At 53.6% G+C, this 16,936-nt stretch overlaps 2 protein-coding genes across 5 annotated transcripts in view; one reads left to right on the top strand and one right to left on the bottom strand.

The window, feature by feature from the left end:
- The first annotated feature begins 1,365 nt into the window (after positions 1–1,365).
- FZD9 (frizzled class receptor 9) lies at positions 1,366–4,066 on the top strand. The gene has a single exon (XM_003895871.4). It carries the CDS (start codon positions 1,952–1,954, stop codon positions 3,725–3,727), a length of 1,776 nt encoding a protein of 591 aa, XP_003895920.2. The 5' UTR covers positions 1,366–1,951; the 3' UTR covers positions 3,728–4,066.
- Positions 4,067–8,316: 4,250 nt separating this feature from the next.
- BAZ1B (bromodomain adjacent to zinc finger domain 1B) overlaps positions 8,317–16,936 on the bottom strand; it is an 82,612-nt gene continuing 73,992 nt past the window's right edge. For 3 of the 4 annotated variants that reach the window (XM_031665496.1, XM_031665495.1, XM_031665497.1), the window contains 5 exons: positions 15,846–15,961; positions 11,902–12,047; positions 10,639–10,742; positions 10,098–10,470; positions 8,317–9,611 (listed from right to left, as the gene is read on the bottom strand). In XM_031665496.1, coding sequence (XP_031521356.1) covers positions 10,113–10,470; positions 10,639–10,742; positions 11,902–12,047; positions 15,846–15,961 — 724 coding nt within the window. In that variant the 3' untranslated portion in view covers positions 8,317–9,611; positions 10,098–10,112. The remainder of the gene's footprint in view (positions 9,612–10,097; positions 10,471–10,638; positions 10,743–11,901; positions 12,048–15,845; positions 15,962–16,936) is intronic. The other variant, XM_031665494.1, reaches the window with a different exon arrangement.

The raw sequence follows: 16,936 nt of genomic DNA, 5'->3' as shown, positions 1-16,936 counted from the left end.
ACAATCACAAATGGAATTCTTAGTAGCTCTATGCCCTTGGGTATGTTATTCCTCTCTAAGCCTCAGTTTCCCCACCTGGGAAATAAGGATAGCGTAGCATTCTTGGATTGCTGAGAAGATACAATGAGGCCAAGTGTGCGGTGTGATTGATCAGATTCAGGTGCCCAACACGTGAGTTGTTGATTTTCTTTTTTTTTTTTTCCTTTTTGTTTTTTCAGGCCAGGCACCATGGCTCATGCCTGTAATCCCAACACTTTGGGAGGCCGAGGTGGGTGGATCACCTGAGGTCAGGAGTTCGAGACCAGCCTGGCCAACATGGTGAAACCCCATCTCTACTAAAAATACAAAAATTACCCAGGAGTAATGGCGTGCGCCTGTAATCCCAGCTATTAAGGCTGAGGCAAGAGAATTGCTTGAACCCGGGAGGCGGAGGTTGCAGTGAGCCAAGATCGCACCATTGCACTCCAGCCACTCCAGCCTGGGCAACAAGAGCGAAACTCCATCTTAAAAAAATAAAAAGCTATTTTTTTTTTCTTTATTAGAGACGAGGTCTCACTATGTTGCCCAAGCTGATATCAGACTCCTGAGCTCAAGTGATCCTCCTGCCTCGGCCTCCCAAAGTGCTGGGATTACAGGTGCGAGCCACTGTGCCTGGCAGAACTGTTGATTTTAACAGTAGGATTATCTGTCTGCATTACAGAAAAGCAAGCTGAGGCTCAGAGAGGAGCCCCAAGTCACATACACCCAGGGGAGAGGCAGATGCTGCATTTGAGCTGCCACTGAGCACAAGGCAGAGACGCCACGCGTGGGAAGCCTTAGAAATGGTCTCCCCTGGCCAGGCACGGTGGAGCACTCCTGTAATCCCAGCACTTTGGGAGGCAGAGACAGTAGCATCCCTTGAGCCCAGGAGTTGAAGACCAGCCTGGGTAACATAGTGAGACCCTGTCTCTACGAAAACATTCTAAAATTAGCCGGGAGTGGTGGTGCCCACCTGTAATGCCAGCTACTCTGGTGGCTGAGGCGGGAAGGTCGATTGAGCCAGGGAGATGGAAGCTGCAGTGAGCTATGGTCGTTCCACTGGACTCCAGCCTGGGCGACGGAGAGAGATCCTGTATCTAAAAAGAGATAACAATTAAAAATAAAGATAAAAAGTCTTCCAGCTGGATGCGGTGGCTCATGCCTCTAATCCTAGCACTTTGGGAGGCCGAGGCAGGTGGATCACCTGAGGTCAGGAGTTCGAGACCAGCCTGGCCAAAATGGTGAAACCCAGTCTCTACTAAAAATACAAAAAATTAGCAGGGCATGGCGGCGGGCGCCTGTAATCCCAGCTACTCGGGAGGCTGAGGCAGGATAATAGCTGGAACCCGGGAGGCGGAGGTTGCAGTGAGCCGAGATCGTGCCATTGCACTCCAGCCTGAGCGACAAGAGCAAAACTCCGTCTCAAAAAAAAGTCTCCCTCCTAGAATAAAATGAGGCGACCCAGCATGAGAGTGTGGGTACGAGGACTTCCCGCAGCCTCCCCCAGGCAGCAAGGGAAGGGAGGAAACCGAGTGTAAGCGGACGGCGAGCGGGCGGACACCCACCGGACCCGGCCTCACCTCGCGCTCCGCGTGGCCGTCAGACGCGGCGCCTTTAAAGCCCAGCAGGGGGCGTGTCCATGGGCGTGTCCGCCCGGAGCCCCGCCCCGGGGGCTGGTAGCCTCGGCCCCGGGAGGCTGCGCCGGCTCTGGCTCAGCGGCGGCTCCAGTGGCAGCGGCAGTGGCGGCTAGGCGGGCTCGGCGGCTCCTGTCCCTCGGGCGGCTGCCCGCTCGCTGCCCAGGGCGCCCGGACACACGTGGGCGGCTCGGCGATGGCCCGCGCCCCGCGACGTGGCGGGCAGGCACCGGGGCGCGGGACCGCTCGGCCCGAGTGAGCCGGGGCCGCGCTCCCGCCCTCGGCCCGGGCTGCCCGGGATGGCCGTGGCGCCGCTGCGGGGGGCGCTGCTGCTGTGGCAGCTGCTGGCGGCGGGCGGCGCGGCGCTGGAGATCGGCCGCTTCGACCCGGAGCGCGGGCGCGGGGCTGCTCCGTGCCAGGCGGTGGAGATCCCCATGTGCCGCGGCATCGGCTACAACCTGACCCGCATGCCCAACCTACTGGGCCACACGTCGCAGGGCGAGGCGGCCGCCGAGCTGGCGGAGTTCGCGCCGCTGGTGCAGTACGGCTGCCACAGCCACCTGCGCTTCTTCCTGTGCTCGCTCTACGCGCCCATGTGCACCGACCAGGTCTCGACGCCCATTCCCGCCTGCCGGCCCATGTGCGAGCAGGCGCGCCTGCGCTGCGCGCCCATCATGGAGCAGTTCAATTTCGGCTGGCCAGACTCGCTCGACTGCGCCCGGCTGCCCACGCGCAACGACCCGCACGCGCTGTGCATGGAGGCGCCCGAGAACGCCACGGCCGGCCCCGCGGAGCCCCACAAGGGCCTGGGCATGCTGCCTGTGGCGCCGCGGCCTGCGCGCCCTCCCGGAGACCTGGGCCCGGGCGCGGGCGGCGGTGGCACCTGCGAGAACCCGGAGAAGTTCCAGTACGTGGAGAAGAGCCGCTCGTGCGCACCCCGCTGCGGGCCCGGCGTCGAGGTGTTCTGGTCCCGGCGCGACAAGGACTTCGCGCTGGTCTGGATGGCCGTGTGGTCGGCGCTCTGCTTCTTCTCCACCGCCTTCACCGTGCTCACCTTCCTGCTGGAGCCCCACCGCTTCCAGTACCCCGAGCGCCCCATCATCTTCCTCTCCATGTGCTACAACGTCTACTCGCTGGCCTTCCTAATCCGTGCGGTGGCTGGAGCGCAGAGCGTGGCCTGTGACCAGGAGGCGGGCGCGCTCTACGTGATCCAGGAGGGCCTGGAGAACACGGGGTGCACGCTGGTCTTCTTGCTCCTGTACTACTTCGGCATGGCCAGCTCGCTCTGGTGGGTGGTCCTGACGCTCACCTGGTTCCTGGCGGCCGGGAAGAAATGGGGCCACGAGGCCATCGAGGCCCACGGCAGCTACTTCCACATGGCTGCCTGGGGCCTGCCCGCGCTCAAGACCATCGTCATCCTGACTCTGCGCAAGGTGGCAGGGGATGAGCTGACCGGGCTCTGCTACGTGGCCAGCACGGATGCGGCGGCGCTCACGGGCTTCGTGCTGGTGCCCCTCTCCGGCTACCTGGTGCTGGGCAGTAGTTTCCTCCTGACCGGCTTCGTGGCCCTCTTCCACATCCGCAAGATCATGAAGACGGGCGGCACCAACACAGAGAAGCTGGAGAAGCTCATGGTCAAGATCGGAGTCTTCTCCATCCTCTACACGGTGCCCGCCACCTGTGTCATTGTTTGCTATGTCTACGAACGCCTCAACATGGACTTCTGGCGCCTTCGGGCCACAGAGCAACCATGTGCAGCGGCCGCGGGGCCCGGAGGCCGGAGGGACTGCTCGCTGCCAGGGGGCTCGGTGCCCACCGTGGCGGTCTTCATGCTCAAAATCTTCATGTCACTGGTGGTGGGGATCACCAGCGGCGTCTGGGTGTGGAGCTCCAAAACTTTCCAGACCTGGCAGAGCCTGTGCTACCGCAAGATGGCAGCTGGCCGGGCCCGGGCCAAGGCCTGCCGGGTCCCCGGGGGCTATGGCCGTGGCACGCACTGCCACTATAAGGCTCCCACCGTGGTCTTGCACATGACTAAGACGGACCCCTCTCTGGAGAACCCCACACACCTCTAGCAACACAGGCCTGGCGGGGGGTGGCTGCTGCCCCCTCCTTGCCCTCCACACCCTGTCCCCTGCACCCACTAGAGACAGCTGACTAGCAGCTGCCCAGCTGTCAAGGTCAGGCAAGTGAGCACCAGGGGCTGAGAACCAGGGCCGGGACCCCGTGAGGCTCATTAGGGGAGATGGGGGTCTCCCCTAATGCAGGGGCTGGACCACCCTGAGTCCTCACAGGGTCCTAGGGGAGGATGTGGAGAGGAGGGGGCAGAAGGGTCCAGCCGGAGTTTATTTAATGATGTAATTTATTGTTGCGTTTCTCTGGAAGCTGTGACTGGAATAAATCCCCGCGTGGCACTGCTGAGTCCTCTGTGGCTGGGAATGGGGGAAGGTAAGAGGGTGAGGGCCCTGTAGCAGTCTTTCTTGTAAGCAGAGCTGGCGGTGGGTACTGGCACCCCCCAATCGGAGGAAGTCCCCCCAGAACAGCTGTGCATTGCAGGAGTCCCAGACACCATGTGTGCGTGTTTTCCCCTCCCGCCCATCTCTCTGCTTCCAAATGGAGAGAGGGACGCCTGCGGGATGTTCAGGGAATCCCCCAGGGTGACGCGGCCACCTCTGGCCCCAGGGAGTCCAGTTTGAGGCTGTAAATGCGTTTTCCTTCTCTGGGCCCTTGCTCTCCTCACTGGCGTGGAAAGTAAGGGTGTCAGTCTGTGTCAGTGTCATGAGGGCCTCCTCCCTGGGGGCTTGGAAATTTGCTGGTGTCTGCCTGGCTCCTCAGGGCCTCCACCAGGGCAGCCCCAGCCCGCTCCCTGGCATCTCCAGGTGGGGTGAAGGTGAGACTGGACTGGTCTGTGGGCCTCTGGGTAGTACAGACATGCACGTGGAGTTGGGAAGCCCTTGAGTAGAGTGGGAATTGGGCTCCTAGCTCCTAAGCTTGTCAGATTTGAGTTGCTGACGGCAGCGGTGGGAATGAGGCAGCTCGGGGGTTGTGCAGAGCTCCACACTGGGGCAGGTATGGGGAAAGGTCCCGTGTCCATCCGCATGCTGGGGTAGCTCAAGGTTACTAGGACCTGCCTTGTTTCTGTGGGCTGGGTAGCTGGGGACATGTGGCCATCTGGAGACCCCTATTGGCTTGGGGTCAGACCCCAGGGCCCCATCTTGGCTGTTGTGACTCCAGCCAGGTGAGGGTCTTAGTTACTACTGTCCCTGAGTGCCTACTACACATAGCCGGCATTTGATGTCAGTGCCAGGAGGTCCCAGAGGTCCAGCCCTGCTGCCAGCCTCACTTTAGAGCCACGGGGAGGCTCCAGGAGGGGAGACGCTCAGGTGCTGAGGTTGAATGGTGAGGCGGAGCCCCAAACCCGGGGCCTCTCGGGCTGGAGCACTATGCCCTACCCCCAACCACCAATCCCACAGGGATAAGAAAAATTCAGTGAGAATCAAAGAGGTTGGGTCAAGCTCCCAGGAGACAAGACCACCGTGGGCTGAGGGGGTTAAGGGGTATCCCTCACCACAAGGAGCAGTGGTGCCCCAGGGAAGCTTACAGCCCTCGCACCTGTTCTTAGGCTGTTTATTGCTCGGGGAACGCCCTCTCCATCTAAATCCTTCCCTTTGCACAGAGCGCACATTAAGTGAGTCCCCATGTGCCTTTGACCAACAAAGCCAAATGACCCTGCCTCCTTGTAATGCTGCAGGTGAGGGTGTTTTTTTGTTTTGTTTTTAATTTGAGGCGGAGCCTCACTCTGTTGCCCAGACTGGAGTGCAGTGGCAAGATCTCAGCTGACTGCAAACTCTGCCTCCCAGGTTCAAGCGATTCTCCTGCCTCAGCCGCCCGGGTGGCATCTACCATGCCTGGCTCATTTTTGTATTTTTTTGTAGAGATGGGGTTTCACCATGTTACCCAGGCTGGTCTTGAACTCCTGGCCTCAAGTGATCCACCCGCCTTGGCTTCCCAAAGTGCTGGGATTATAGGCGTGAGCCACCACACCTGGCCATGCGAGGGTCTTTGAGTGGGAAAGAGAATGAGCTCATGAGAGGCAGTGAAGTGCCCACACTGGGCATGGGAGGGGCAGAGGCTGCAGGGTGCTGGGCTCACAGGCAGTGTAAGGGAAGTGGGAAGGGCCTATACCAGGGCGAGGACAGCTGGAGCGAATGGAGAGGATTCCAGAGACTTGGGAAGAGCAAGATAGGTGGGGTGTGGGAAAGGCGGGGGGAGGATGAGCATCCAAGGGCACCCACCTGCCCCTTCTTCCTTGCTGTCAGTGGCCATGTCCTGCTCAGCAGACACCAGCCTGGTGCTGGTTTCCAGGGCAGCTGGGATGGGAGCACAGACAGGCAGTGCAGGGTCAGGACAGGCCCCAGGGGGCTCTGCTTTAAGGCCAGAACCTGGGAGGGAGGGCAGGGCCCTGCCAGCTTTCTCAGCCCTGGAAGATGCTATGGAAATAAGTTCCAGGCCCTGGAGGAAAGGGAAAAAGGAAACGCAACCCTCTCACGTGATCCTGCTCCCCCCACCCCACCCCGCGTTTCAGATGGGAAGTGTTTAGATGGCTTGGCTGCTGGAACGCATAGCCAGGCAGTTTGAGGCCAAGCTGGAGTTGAACCCAAGAGCTTTTGTGCGTTCCACACCAGGGATCCGATTAGGTCCTGGTGGGGAAAGGCAGGGTGTATGCCTTGGCAAGGTTATGTCCCCAGAAGCTGGACAAAGCGGGTGGGGAGTAGACGAACGCCCCTCCCACTGCCAGACCTCTCCCCACACCCATTAAAGAACCCTCCAGGGCCAAAAAATGCCTCGAAAACCCACACGTGCTGGCATGTGCATCGAGTGCCCGGGCCTTTCCCTTAGTGGCCCTGGCGCCCAGTATGTGGGTCTTCAGAGTGCGGCATCACACACCTGCAAGCCTCTTGGGAGGCTGACCCTGTCCCTGTGGGTCTGTGCTCGTGTGTGGTGGGCCCGAGATCCTCCTGCTCCCAGGAAGTCGCCCCCCTCAAGCAGCTCCTAGACACAGCAGTCCCAGATGTTGAAAAGCCAGGAGGCCCAGGGCCGGGGTTACGAGAGCGCGGTTAACGGGAGGCGAGTTCCCCAGGGTCCTCTAGAGATGCCCTGGCCGCTGGCCAGCAGGAAGAGGTGCCCCCTCTGAGTGGCTCTATTGGAATCCAGATGCCACCTCACTGCCAACCAAGTCTACTGACCGTGTCCCCTCCCCAGAGACAAAATTTGAGAAAGAAGAGTGTGCAGGACAAGGACAGGCCTCAGTTGACTCCCAGGTCATGACTCAGGCCCCTGTCTTCAGAGATGGAGTTCCCATGCCCCCATTTGCAGTTATCAAAGTGAAGTGGCTGCCCCACAAGGTCACAGCCTGGTGAGGCAGTGGCTAAGAGTGTGCTGAGACCAGGACATGACCAGAGGTGACCACCCCAAGGCAGTATCCTAGTGTGTGCCTGGGAAAACTACCGGAGGAGCAGGACTTCACAGAGGAAGGCTGGGAGCCCTGAGTGTCACTGTCACCCTGCAGAAAATGTCCAGAGGGGGCACTGCTCTCTTCTCCAGAGCTGGAGGCCGGAGCGGATAAGCTGTGCAAATTCAATTTGCTGTTGGGGCAAGCCCGCTTCCTCCAGGCAGGACGAACATTCCCTGAGCGCTCTGTGTAGGCCCTGGCTTGCCCATGGTTACCAAGGCCGCAAAGTCACTCAGCAGCAGAACCTGCGCCCAAGGCTCGGGCCTCAAAGGCTCTTCCCATTACACCAGCTTCACCTCGTTCAGCTGGTCAGGAACTGGCAGTTTAATTTCTCAGTGCCTGTGCCCACAGCAGTGGCTCAGCAAAATCTCTGTATTCCATTGGCGGGTGGCTGCCTAGCAGCACCCTACGCACATCAGCCAGTCAAACTTTAAAAGATAAATGAAGGCATAAATAAAACAAGATTAGACGTGGTAGAACCGTCAAAGCTGAGCATAGGAATTCATTATACTTTTTCACTGTTTCTGTGTCTGAAATTTTACTTGAGGCCGGGCTCGGTGGCTCACGCCTGTAATCCCAGCACTTTGGGAGGCCGAGGCGGGCAGATCATCTGAGGTCAGGAGTTCAAGACCAGCCCGGACAACACGGTGAAAACCTGGCTCTACTACAAATACAAAAACTTAGCCAGGCGTGGTGGCGTGTCCCTATAATCCCAATTACTCGGGAGGCTGAGGCAGGAGAATTGCTTGGACCCAGGAGGTGGAGGTTGCAGTGAGCTGAGACCATGCCACTGCATTCCAGCCTGGGTGATGGAGTGAGACTCCATCCCCACCACCCCCCAACTTTTTTTTTTCCCTGAAGAAGGTTTTAAAGTGGCAGGAGTTTCCCCATAGTGAAGGCTTAAAAATCTATTTTCACCCTAATTCCTAGTTTCAAATGAAGTTTTTCGGGGTTTTAGACGGAGACAGGGCCAGGAGAGGCTTGAAAGGAGTATTTCTTTCTCTGGTTAAGAACACTGAGAGGCCCTCTGACTCTGGAGGACAAGCCTTCAGAGGACCTGGCTCCAAGGGTCAGTGGGAAAGCAGCACTCAGAACAGCACTACTCACCCCCACCCACCAAGAAAGAGCATGAAGAAACAGCCACCAGAATGGTTTCTTCTTTATAAACACAAGTACATGAGGTTTATTTGAAATTCCAATTTATTACAAGTTCACCCTTTAATGGGGCCCTTCCTCCTTGAAGACAATAATAAAAAAACAACAACAACAAACAATTCAGTTGTCACTGAAGTGGGAACACAGGATTCTCACTATGAACAAGAACAGACTGGATGTAGGAGGCAGGGGAAGCTGGCGGTGGTGGGGTTATGAAGCTGTGATGTCAGTGCCAACTCCATGCCTAGAGAAGGGACGGTAAACTACCCAGCAGCCCTGGAGCAATCCCCGTCGTCCTTGGGCAGGAGGACGGAGAAAGCAGGGGCCACACTCCGCAGTTTAATATTGAGAGGCTTGATTCTCATGTTCTAGGAGCTGCAGTCCCCTTGGTGGACTTTAATTTAAATAGGTACAGAAGAGCTTGGGTGCTCAAAATTTCCAAATTCAAAGGTGATAAAAAAGAAAATTAAACCCTGTTTTGTACTTTTATCAAAATCCATCATAAAAGGGAAAGAAGACTACAAAGTTTTGCCTAAATATAACAACTAGAGCTAGACTGGTTGTGGGACGGGGCTCTCAGAGCTTCTCTGTTGCTCTCTCCTCCCACCCCCCACTGACACTGACCACTGGAATCTTCAGGTTCTTGAGGAATTCCAAGTCTGAGGTCAGAAAGGGCATGGGAGGCAGCAGACGCGGCACCGCCCCACCCCGCCCCCGCCCCCAGTGTTGCTGCTTGCCTCAATGAGCCTCCAACCCAACTGCTCTGCAGGAGAGTGGATGGGCTGAGGGAGAAGCCAGGGAAGTTAGAGCAAACACATTATCATAGAAACTGTACTGTACATGTGCCAAAGCGAGATGTCAGGAGTATCTTACAAGATGTTCTTTATACAATATCACTGCTGAAACAAGCAACTTTTAATAACTAGAAAAGTCAATTTAAAAAAAAATTAAACATTTAAATTCTTCCTGCTTTTCTTCTGCTCCCCTAAGAGCTTGTCTGGTATGTGGGTGGGCTGGGCTCCAACACCCCTCTGGCCAGATCCATCAAAGTAAAGGTTATATGCATGATTATAAGCAGGACTCCAGTCTCTAAGTGAAGTGCCTTAGTTTTGTTTTTTGTGGTTTCTTATTTTTTTTTGGGGGGAGGGGAGCTGTCACAAAGAAGGGAGAGAGATTCAGGAATGGCTCCAGGACACGTCCCTTTACTCTGCCAAGATCAACTCAAAAGACCACAACTGTTTCATGATGCTGGTGAATACAGAATTCTGTATGGCACTCACTGATACTGTCACCTGAGAGGAAGACGGGGAAGAGACAGAGTATGGGCTTAAAGAAACAAGACTGTATATAAATACAGATTAAAAAAGAAAAATCGCCACCATCTTCCCTGTTGGCTTGATTACCCCTGATCCTGCTATGTAACACAGCAATCCCACCCCTGGAGACCAGAGGGGCTTGGCACTGTGGTAAAAGCCAGAGTGAGAGGGGCCTTAGGAAAGAAGGCAGGAACAGGAACTGGGTTCACCAGAAAAGCTAGACCCTCAGACTCCTCCTGGAAACTCTCAGAAGGGAGGGTTATGGCCCTCTTCGTCCCTTAAGATTTCTGGACAAAGATCACCAACCCAATAACAAGCCCCATAAAGAGCTGTTAGAAAAACAGCATAAGCTTGGGATGATGGGCGCTTCTGGACTCCCTGCGATCTCTTCAGAGTTCTCAGTCTTCCTCTCTCACCTCCCTCCCACCCTCCCTCGCTGTCCCCCCACCTCAGCTCCCTTACCACAGCCCTGCCTCTCTACTTCTTCTGTCTTCGTCCCCTGGACTGTCCAACGGGCTCTGGCTCACTGTCCCCTTCATCTTCAGCAAGCCTATCAGGAAACTTCTTGCGCTTCCTGCGGACATATGGGTGGCCAGGAAGGTGTTTATGCAACAGAGCCACTAGACACTGTTCTGTCTTCGCCATGCAGCTTAGCACATGGCTGCCACGGCAGTTGTAAACCTCAGCATTGGTAAACACTTGCTTCATGTCAGTAAGAAACTCCTGCACAGAGCGGTAGCTCCCACAAGAACATTTGTTCTGCACTGTCTGAAAGTCCATGGGGTGCGTGATCACATCATAGTAGTCCTCGGCCTCATCTCTGGTCACAGGCTCCCTGTGGAGAAGAACCAAATAGAGAATCTGCATAGCCTTGACGGCAGTGCCCATGCTAAGACACATCCTAAAAAGCAAGGGCTTGGCTGAGAGCCCCTCAGGGATTCTGGAAGCTTTTAGAACCTGCTAGGCCACTCCTCTCCCCTGCACCTGAGAACACAGCGCTCACCTGAAGGGCCAGCTGAAGCGGTACTTCACGATCTTGTGGAGGATCTCTTCACACTTCTGCAGCTCCAGGCTTTGCCTCCGGGAGCTCCGCTTGGTCTGAAGCACCTGGCAGGAAAGAAATAACAATGTTATTATAGATTCAAGACAGGAGGAAGAGTGCATAGGGCAGAAAATAAGTGTATCTGCTCAAAAAAGGAAGAGAGTTCAACTATTTCCTTGGCACAGAGGTGCTGAAACCTTCTGACATTCAAGTCAGGGAGCACCCTCGGCCCAGGTGGCAGGGATCTTCCCAGTAGTCCACTCGCTCGCCCCCCCAGGGCCATGGCAATCAAAGCAGCAGAGAGCAGGCAGCAGAGGCCGTCTTCACCAGCAGTCCTACTGGAGGTCGGCTGAAGGGGGCCACTGTCAACAGGACACTAGCTCTCGGAGAACAGGTGGACCTGGGGTTACAGTGACACCATGGAAGGGCATCAACAAGCCACTGCAGAAAGCCAAACAGGCTATCTGGGTCACCAGCAGCCAATTCTGTGGGGGTGAGGTGCCTCTGAGAAGAAAAGCAAGAGGTCCAATTCCCTTCCTGGGCTCTTCCACCGTAGACATGTGAGGGCTAAGTGGCTAAAGAGAAAAGGGGCGGGGCCTCCATTCCAGGTAGCCATAACAAAGCTGTGACTCACAGCAGAGGCCACACAGAGCCCAAGGGGTGAAGGCTGGGCAAACCGAGCATCTTCTAATGCCCTATGATCTCCCCAATGGCCTGTCTTAAGCTCCTAACTCCAATATGATCTGTCAAAACAAGCACCTTTTCAAGAGTTTCTTTTTTGTTCTTCAAAGCTCAAGTGAGATCTAAAAACAACTAAAATTACATTGGTTAAGGAGCAGAGAGGAGGGTAACGTCCCTCCCATAACAACTGTCGACTCAACTGTAAGTGAGGCTCCAACATTGCTGACATTCCCACAATGAAGACCCAGCCCCTCTGAGCCCACTGGAGACACATGGATACTATTTTTAAATCCTTAATAAGTTGCAGGCTGCCCACTAACTAGTTTGCAGGCTACAGCAGGGGAATGCCGGACATAGCTGTTCCTGGAGGCCCTGCTGCTTCTGTCTGCCTACAGACTCACCCATCTGCCTCCCCAGCCTCCCAAGTTTGGGAAGAAGGAGGGGGGAGGCTCCCCTCCCACCTGTTGCCTGATGAATTCCTAATTGCTGGGGTTGGGAATAAGAAACAGAAAGGTTAGAGAAGGGATGATAAATAATTCTCACCAATTCATCCACCTCAGTGTCATCCACAGGTGGTGCCTTCGGCTGAGACCTCCTGGTAGAGTGTGGCTTCTTACCCGGGCGCCGGCCAGACCTTGCTGCAGGGGGGATGACGCTGTGCTTGCCCCGGATGGTCTTTCGAGGTCTCACTGAAACAAAAAATAAGGATTCAGCACAGAACAACCAAAGGTGAAGGGAGGAGCATCTTCGAAATGGGGGAAAGGGATGCAGGGAGAATCCTTTTCCTGGACAAGGAAAGCAGTGGCTTCCTTTGGTTTTAAGGTGCTCTTGTTATTTTATCTTGCCTTACCTAAAAGGACACTAAAAGGCAGTGGCAGCGGATGAAGAATGGGTGCTTTTACTGCCAAAGCCCTTCAGAGGGCCAGGTCCTTCGGTACTTCTGTCCTGCCCCAGTTCTGCAGTTACTCCCAGCCATAAGGCCCCTGCAGGAATCAACTGTAAACTCTCACTCAGGAGAAGCCATTTGCTAATAGGTCAGCCTGGATTTCCCACAGCCCAAGCTCAGCCTGAGCAAGTGGATATATTTACACGTGAGATGGAACTGGATTGTAAAACAGACCCTGTGATGGCCGGGCGTAGTGGCTCATGCCTGTAATCCCAGCACTTTGGGAGGCTGAGGCGGGCAGATCACGAGGTCAGGACATTGAGACCATCCTGGCTAACACGGTGAAACCCCGTCTCTACTAAAAAAGAAATACAAAAAAATTAGCTGGGCATGGCGGCAGACACCTGTAGTCCCAGCTACTCGGGAGGCTGAGGAAGGAGAATGGCATGAACTCAGGAGGTGGAGCTTGCAGTGAGCCGAGATTGCGCCACTGCACTCCAGCCTGGGTGACAGAGTAAGATTCCAACTCAAAAAAAAAAAAAAACAAAAAACACACACACACACAACAGACCCTGTGTTTTAATTCCCAGAGTTATTCTACACTCACCATCAGAATCTTTTCAGAGAAAAGGTGGTACTTCCATGAAGGGCCACAAGGTTGCCTCATTAAATACAATTTAGGGCTAGTCCCCTCCACAGAGACCTGCCCAGGGTCACCAATGAGAGAATAAAGAATACAGGCCGGGCGTGGTGGCTCACATCTGTAATCCCAGCACTTTGGGAGGCTGAGGCAGGTGGATCACCTGAGGCTGGGAGCTCAAGACCAGCCTGACCAACATGGTAAAACCCTGTTTCTACTAAAAATACAAAATTAGCCAGGCATGGTGGCACATGCCGGTAATCCCAGCAACTCAGGAGGCTGAGGCAGGAGAATAGCTTGAACCCAGGACGCAGAGGTTGCAGTGAGCCAAGATCACGCCATTGCACTCCAGCCTGGGAAAAAAGGGGGAAAACCCAACAAAAAAAAAAAAAAAAAAAAAAAAAAAAAAAAAAAAAAAACAAAGGCACTGAGACTACTTGTGTCTCAGGTTTACAACAGGTGCTCAGCATCAAGCCAACCAGCATTCCTCAGTGAGCCCTGGGAAACAACGCCATGAGGATTAGCTCCAAGCTTTCCATCACCTTCCCTTGGGGAGTGGGGAGATGACACTGGACACAGATAGGGTGTCTAGGAAGGCAATGACACGAAGAATCGAGAAACACTACTTTCCATTCTATTTCTAGATCACGATAACCCTTCCTTGGCTACTTTAGGGTCTCTAGCTCAAGCCCAGGCTAGTAAGAAAAGGTAAGAAGCTGATGCTTAGGTGCTCCAGCCTTGAGCTGCACTGGGGAACCATATCTTTGGTGGTCTGAAAGATAGAGTTGATAAAAAGCTGTGAAGTACCAAATACTTCCTAGATCCTTTTGGCAAGTAGAGGCTGTAGAAACCTAGAAAAACAATTCCTTGGAAAGGGAGCTACAATGTAGAAGTGGAAAGCAATCACTAGCTTAAAAATAAAAGAATCAGGACAGGCGTGGTGGCTTGCGCCTGTAATCCCAGCAGTTTGGGAGGCAGAGGTAGGCAGATCACAAGGTCAGGAGATCGAGACCATCCTGGCTAATACGGTGAAACCCCATCTCTACCAAAAATACAAAAAATTAGCCAAGTGTGGTGGCGGGCACCTGTAGTCCCAGTCACTTGGTAGGCTGAGGCAGGAGAATGGCATGAACCCGGGAGGCGGAGGTTGCAGTGAGCTGAGATCGCACCACTGCACTCCAGCCTGGGCGACAGTGAGACTCTGTCTCAAAAATAAATAATAAATAAAAAATAAAAGAATCCGTATACTACCATATTCAGGATCTGCTCTTAGACAGATCTGGCACAGTGGCTCACACTTACAATCCCAGCACTCTGGGAGGCCAAGGCTTTAACTCTTGAACCCAAGAGTTCAAGACCAGCCTGGGGAACATGGCGAGACCCTGTCTCTACAAAAAAGCTGGGCATGGTGACACGTGCCTGTAGTCACAGTTACTCAGGAGGCTGAGGTAGGAGGATTGCTTGAGCCTGAGAGATCAAGGATACAGTGAGCTGTGATCATACCACTGCACTCTAGCCTGGGTGACAGAGCAAGATCCCCATATCTCAAAGAAAAAAAAAAAAAAAGAAAAAAAGAAAAAAAAAATCTGCTCCTAAGTCACTGACTCTGACCAACAGAAGATGATATCCCTGAATGCAGGACTGAAGGGCCATTTGTTCACTTACCCTGGGATACCTGAAAAATCAGGCGTAGTGAACAAACAAAAAGAGCCTGTAAGAACGCGAGAGCTTAAGGTGTCCCACATCACACCTCTGGAGCATGGGGGGAAAGTGGGAGGATAGGAGAAGACGTGCAAGCCCAAAGTCGTTAGGGTTTGGCAGTCTCACTATAGTAAGAGACTGGTCGTGCCAGGCATCCAGTCTCTCACTCCTTATACCAAGTGTGACCATTCAGAGCTGCTATGATCTTGGGAACTGAACCACTGCTTCGAAAGCTTGTTAGAATTTTGATCTGCAGTCTGTTTTCTACAAACCTGTAAAGAAAAGTGTGTGGGCCAGGTGCAGTGGCTCACACCTGTAATCCCAGCACTTTGGGAGGCCGAGGCAGGTGGATCACCTGAGGTCAGGAGTTCGAGAACAGCCTGATCAACATGGTGAAACTCCGTCTCTACTAAAAATACAAAAATCAGCCAGGTGTGGTGGCGGGTGCCTGTATAATCGGGAGGCTGAGGCAGAGACTAAGGTAATCTGAGGTCATACCACTGCACTCCACCCAGGCCACAGAGTGAGACCATCTCAAAAAAAAAAAAAAAAAAAAAAAAAAAAAAGGTGTATTTTGGAAAGAGGTAGCCTGTTAAAAGAAAGGCCAGACAAGAGGACATTAGCCACGAACACAAGACTCTCCAACGGTCATGAGAAATGAACATGAGAGAATGAGAGTCAATGTGGTGAACACAAAAGATGATGCCTTTTTTCCTACAGGCACCTAGTGAGAACAGATCTGAACCTTCCTAACATCCTTCCCCCTAAGCCTTCAAACAATCAGTCATCTCTTTTTAAACCAGCAAAGCTATAGCCCTGCACACTGCAGGGAGGAGAAAATCACTGTAACCAGAGAGAAAAAGTCACTCTCTGAAAGCAGCGATAAAACAACAGCCAAAAGAACTGTTAGGAGATGGCAATGGGCCGAGAACTTCCTTCCCCACTGTCCCCATATGCCAAGGAGCTGAGAACCAGCAGCCTTGGCATAAATATACTTGGGACCATGAATTCTACTGAATCTTAGAGCAAGTGGGCTGATGTTACTGAGACCAAGCCACCTTCCCTCCTACCAGGCAGGTAGTTAAATGCCATCTTGGAAACCCATTTAAACCCACAGCAGCTAAGTTACGCCACAGTCACAACACGAGAGAAAAGGAAGAGAGCAAGCCGGCCACACTACCTACTGCCAAGCCAGCCTTTCCAAGCGTTCCAAGCTTAGAAGACTGTGAAATCAACTACAAAGGAAGACAAAATACTTACATCGCAAACCAGCCACTTCATAATCTTCTTCCTCCTCCTCCTCTTCTTCCTCCTCTTCCTCTTCATCACTCTCATCATCTTCACTGTCCTCAGAAGCAGACTCTTCAGTATAGTTCCTGTGGGTAGAAAAAATAATGTAGGGAACACAGTTGTAGCCCAAAGTGGTCCTAAGAAGGGTTCAAATCCCATAGGGATCAGGAAACTTCTCTTCACAGACTAGGTATGTATAATGTATGACAATACAGAGAGGGAACCTGAATGTAAGCCAGGAGAGTTTTTCACAGAAATGAAAAACGAAGTTTCAACAGCATGCCTCCTGCTGCCAGGCCACAGACAGTTTGGACAAGATACCAAAGGCAACAGAAATCAAGACCAAAATGCAATCCTACCCTTCCCCACACAAAGCAATACAAAACACTATTTCTTTTGTCTCACAAAAAGAACCAGATAATGTAACACATCAGGTACTAAAAGCTGTCCCCACCTCTGAGGTGGACTGAAAGAATAAACAGAGCCCAGACAGGTGTGACTTCACCTTCATGGCCCCCTTCCAAGAGCTGAAACAGCTTGCAGATGACCATAACATCAAAGCAGTGGTAATCCCAGCTCCGAACAGCTGGTCCAAAGCCCCACCATTTCAGAGCAACATATCTCATCTCTTAAGTGCAGCTGGGATCGAGTGCGAAAGAACCTGCTAATACTGTTAAGGTGGGGTCAGGATCAAACAGCTCTGCCCTTTAGAAGGAAGCCCAGGCCGGGTACAGTGGCTTATGCCTGTAATCCCAACACTTTGGGAGGCTGAGGCAGGTGGATCACCTAAAGTCGGGAGTTCGAGATCAGCCTGACCAACATGGAGAAACCCCATCTCTACTAAAAATGCAAAATTAGCAGGGTGTGGTGGCGCATGCTTGTAATCCCAGCTACTGGGGGTTGAGGCAGGAGAATCGTTTGAACCAGCGCCATCACACTGCAGCCTGGGCAACAAGAGCTAAACCCCATCTCAAAAAAGAGAAGCCCAAGCCAGAGTGCCTATAAGCTGCCCATTTTACAACCCCAAATTTCAATGTGGGAAACAATAGTATTATCTTGGG

This window comes from Papio anubis, chromosome 4, assembly GCF_008728515.1.
Source record: "Papio anubis isolate 15944 chromosome 4, Panubis1.0, whole genome shotgun sequence".
In the NCBI taxonomy this organism is placed as follows: domain Eukaryota; kingdom Metazoa; phylum Chordata; class Mammalia; order Primates; family Cercopithecidae; genus Papio; species Papio anubis.
Note: the sequence above shows the minus strand (reverse complement) of the source record. Positions and strands in the feature narration are given on the sequence as shown.